At 44.2% G+C, this 4,677-nt stretch overlaps 1 protein-coding gene across 1 annotated transcript in view; it reads right to left on the bottom strand.

Annotated features, from left to right (window-relative positions):
• Nucleotides 1-2,856, bottom strand: part of LOC123771676 (probable glutamate receptor) — a 36,457-nt gene extending 33,601 nt beyond the window's left edge. The window contains exons 1-3 of the mRNA XM_045764318.2: nucleotides 2,049-2,856; nucleotides 1,770-1,957; nucleotides 1,435-1,539 (exon numbers count right to left, since the gene is read on the bottom strand). Coding sequence (XP_045620274.2) covers nucleotides 1,435-1,539; nucleotides 1,770-1,957; nucleotides 2,049-2,214 — 459 coding nt within the window. The 5' untranslated portion in view covers nucleotides 2,215-2,856. The remainder of the gene's footprint in view (nucleotides 1-1,434; nucleotides 1,540-1,769; nucleotides 1,958-2,048) is intronic.
• Between the last annotated feature and the right edge of the window lie 1,821 nt (nucleotides 2,857-4,677).

The raw sequence follows: 4,677 nt of genomic DNA, 5'->3' as shown, positions 1-4,677 counted from the left end.
AGCTGAGACCCACTTGACTGTCTCAAGTGGGGAATTACGTGGGGATCAATGGGGAATTAACATTTACCATCCCTCAAGCTTATATAAACATACGGGTGCCAAGTCTCTATGTCAAGGAGTCTCTATATAACAGATATATGTCTATTTACTGTGTATTTACTCAAGGTTTATCATACAGTTTCTCATTTGACCAGCTATGAAATGGCAGGAATGCATGTAAACAAGTTATTCACAAGTGGATAAAAGAAGGCTTGTGTTGACAAGATCTTCCATAAACAGCTGGTGTATTTACACTAAACAACTTATCTGAAAGCAGACCGGGTTGGCATTACCTTACCTCAATGACAGAATTACTAATGACATGATCTAAGGAAATACACGTAGGGTGAACGTGTTCGTGACTGAACGTAAAAGGATTAATATATAAGGGTTAAAACGTAGACTTAGCCAGGCAGTGTTTTTAATGGCACGACAATAGTTGCTAATGTCGCTTTCTGGAGCTCAGATTTCTTGTAGGAGTCCCACATGGAGCTCAGATTTCTTGAAGGAGTCCCACATGGAGCTCAGACTTCTTATAGGAGTCCCACATGGAGCTCAGATTTCTTGTAGGAGTCCCACATGGAGCTCAGATTTCTTGAAGGAGTCCCACATGGAGTTCAGATTTCTTGAAGGAGTCCCACATGGAGCTCAGATTTCTTGTAGGAGTCCCACACGGAGCTCAGACTTCTTGTAGGAGTCCCACATGGAGCTCAGATTTCTTGAAGGAGTCCCACATGGAGCTCAGATTTCTTGAAGGAGTCCCACATGGAGCTCAGATTTCTTGAAGGAGTCCCACATGGAGCTCAGATTTATTGAAGGAGCCCCACATGGAGCTCAGATTTATTGAAGGAGCCCCACATGGAGCTCAGACTCCTTGAAGGAGCCCCACATGGAGCTCAGACTCCTTGAAGGAGCCCCACATGGAGCTCAGACTTCTTATAGGAGTCCCACATGGAGCTCAGACTTCTTATAGGAGTCCCACATGGAGCTCAGACTTCTTATAGGAGTCCCACATGGAGCTCAGACTTAGTGTTGCTGAATTTCGCCTTCTCACGCTAGCATTTCCTACAGGAGCGCTGCCACACAGCGCCGGCTTTAATGTATCACTTACTGACAAGGATTTATATTAAGGCCTTACTGCTAATGGCTATCGATTAGCGAAAAGTAACCCCCACATTAAACATTAATTGCTTAATTAATGTTTAATTTGCCAATACGCCCTGCTAATCGATAGACATTGATGGAAAATCCTGCTTTGTCGGGTGCAACATTGCAATGTATTCCACTGTCTACGGCTTCGAATGTGTCAAAAGAACGAGAGAAAATTTGACAAACACGATTGTTCTTTTGTAAAGCTGTGGTGTAAATCTTTATTAAAAGGAGAATATGACTCACCAGGTTGTCGAGAGGCAGGCGAGGCGTGAGTCCGGCCTGAGTGAGGAGGCGAGAATCACCCAGCACCAGCCATGAGTGATGCCTCACCAGGGACTCGTGAGTGACCTGCACGAGGAACAGAGAGTTCAGTCAGATGCTATACCACCACACAACCACCCGTGATATACCACCACCACACAACCACCCGTGATATACCACCACCACACAACCACCCGTGATATACCACAACCACACAAACACCAGTGCTATACCACCACCACAACCACCAGTGCTACACCACCACCACCACAACCACCAGTGCTACACCACCACCACACAGCAGCATGGAGCCTCACCTCGACGAAGAGACTAAGGTCCTCGCGGGCGTGCAGGAAAGCAACATTGAGGGTACTGGTCATGCCTTCAGTGGCCAGGGCCACGCCCACGTCCCGCCCACTCCTCACCCTCTTGAGGGCCAGACTGAGGGGCGTCCCTGACCACGCCGCCCGCAGTACACCCACAGGCACCTGACCACCTCCCATGCCTACGGTTGAGAGGGAAATTCCGATATAATCGAATGATGAGGGTAAATATAATGCAATATAACTATTTCTCCATTGAGAGCAGGCACTTACTGCCAGCCGGGAGGAAGACATTGACGCACTTGACGCCGAGGGCACTGATATAGGCGGTAAAGAACATCTGGCCCTCGGGCGACTGCAGGAACCCCGAGGTCCAGGTCGCTCGCCACAGCACGAGGAGGACCATCCCGAGACGCCGACGCCAGACCTGCGCGGCCATCTTGCGCCACTTCGTGTGGGGTTACCACGCTATAAAGTTTTAAGATGAAGTACATAAATGTATTTCGTATTTAAAAAGTGTTACAGTAAGCTCATAACTCAATAGAAACATAACATATTTAATTATTTTAATTTTAAGCGAAAATAAAAACAAAATGAAACAACGTGAAAAAAGTATGAAAGAACTAGAACGGTCGCTGTAACCCGTCCTCATAATAGAACGTCGCATTTTGACGTATACTCTATATAAGGCCAAAAATTCGTCGTACTAGAAAATGGTACCGGCTCATGGCATTGACATTCTATTCCGTTTTCTGTTTTGGGTCCTCTGGTAGGTTAGGATAAGGCAGTTTAGTACGACAGTTTATTGACGTTGGGAAACCTTAGGAGGCCGGGCTGCTCTGCCGTCTACCATACCTAGCGATGATTTCGGGGCTCAACGTCCTCGCGGCCCGGTCCTCGACCAGGCCTCCTGGCCCTCATTCTATCAAATGATAGAATGAGCCGCTTTAGGCCTCTAGTGGGAGGGATGAAATTCTAAAAAAAAATAATTGTTACCCCTTTACTTTGATTAATAGCCGAGGCTTGAGGAACCTTTAAAGCTGACGAAGAATCGTCTGTCTTATGCGAGTACGGCCAAATTATTGACAGCAGGAAATTTATGTTAGTTTTCTTGAAATCAGTAAATAATAGTTCATATTACTATAAGAAAAAATTTTTGTTGAAAAATTTGATTTTAAAATATTTAGGTTTGTAGGTAGCGGGCAGCTCGCTAGCTCACTGCTGGCGGACAGTGTCAAAAATGATTGTGGAGGTCTGAATGTGGCCCTGGCATGCTGTCTTAAAATTTTTGTCTAAAGATCCATACTAATCCTGATTCCAAAATCTTTTCGCATTCATACTTCCAAACTTTAACATTGAGATATTGTCTTTAATATCTTGGAAATATCATCATCTAAGTTCAGAACTTTACATTATTAGCATTAAACTGTATTTGTAAAATCATGCGTCCATTTTGAAGGCCTATCCCTGTATCTAGAGCATTTTGTGTCTTCTGAATTATTTCCCGCCATATTTCAGTATCGTCTGCAATTTTGCAAATGTTTCTGGTTTAAACCTGCTTACATAGTTTATATAATGGTAAACAGAGCCCTCAGGTCCTCCAATATACAACGGTTTTACATTCATGGTTAACTTCATTTATGCTAAATCCTTTTACTGAAGTATCCAGGCTCTAACCTAACTCAAACCACTCTTGCTGGACGATAGCGTTCAATCCCGACCGTCCAAGTGGTTCGACACCATTCCTTTTCCCCGTCCCATCCCAAATCCTTATTCTTATCCCTTCTAAGTGTTATACAGTCTAAATAGCTTAGTACTTTGTCCTGATAATTACCTTACCTAGTCCAACTCCCCAATACCTAATCACCAATACCATGTGCTGCTAACTTGCAAATGACTCCTTCTTCAGGAGTCATTTCAAAACCCTTCTTCAAAGGTTTTGTTAAAGTAAAGGAATTGAATGTGGCAATTCTTCCTGCTGTCAACTGCTGGAAGTTCACTGGAAAAGACATTTGTTCAACACGAGGGATCCTCAGTAAAACCTGTTTGGAACCCTTTATTAATCAGTGTAAGCTGACCTGGAAACTGGAGTATTAGGCCTGGAAACAGGTGGGTACAAGGCCCAGTAATCTGACATAGAAATTGGTATTTACGAGACTGGACCGATCTCTTATAAGGCAACAATTCTGGAAATCGAAAACTTTCTCAGTGTAAGTGAAGCAGGCTGACTTGTTTGCACTCTCACTGAAATACAAGAAAAACATGGAGCGTTCTCTGCTCGCTAAATATCCACGACAGTAGAGTGTGAGTGTATACAGAACGCAGCTGAAGGAGAGAAACGCCTTGTGAGAGTTATGACTCCGCTGGAGGGCCTCACAACGCACCTCGACACTGTTGTGACCAGCCCGGTAGCACCTTGTGAGAGTCGTGACCAACTGGAGCGCCTCGACACGAGTGTCGCCCAACACAGTATTGACGGGACTGAGACTCAAATTTCCCGCTCGGCCCTCTCCTCTCTCGTGACCAGCAGCCACCACACGCTGCGCGCGCACCAAACACTTTTTTTTTTTTATTAACATATTAGATACATCTGCATTAGTGCAGCTACCCTAGACTATATGAAGTGGAGTACAGTGTGTTAAAAAACACAGACGAATACAAACTACATATATTCCGAATCACTGAATTAATGATGACGATTTTTCTATTTCGTCCTGATCTAATATCAAAGCTTTTATGCCTCATTTTTCCTACTAAGCAAAATAAACACATAAAAGATGACTTACAAAGTTGTTCTGGGAAGTGACTATTGTGTATTGACGTTTGACTATGTAGTAGGGGGTTGAGAGAATAGGGAATAAAGACCTGACTAAAGACTAAAAACGTGACATATAGATGGCGG

The sequence above is a fragment of the Procambarus clarkii genome, chromosome 14, assembly GCF_040958095.1.
Source record: "Procambarus clarkii isolate CNS0578487 chromosome 14, FALCON_Pclarkii_2.0, whole genome shotgun sequence".
Taxonomy (NCBI): Eukaryota; Metazoa; Arthropoda; class Malacostraca; order Decapoda; family Cambaridae; genus Procambarus; species Procambarus clarkii.
The sequence above is the reverse complement of the archived record's forward strand: the minus strand, read 5'-3'. Positions and strand labels throughout refer to the sequence as shown.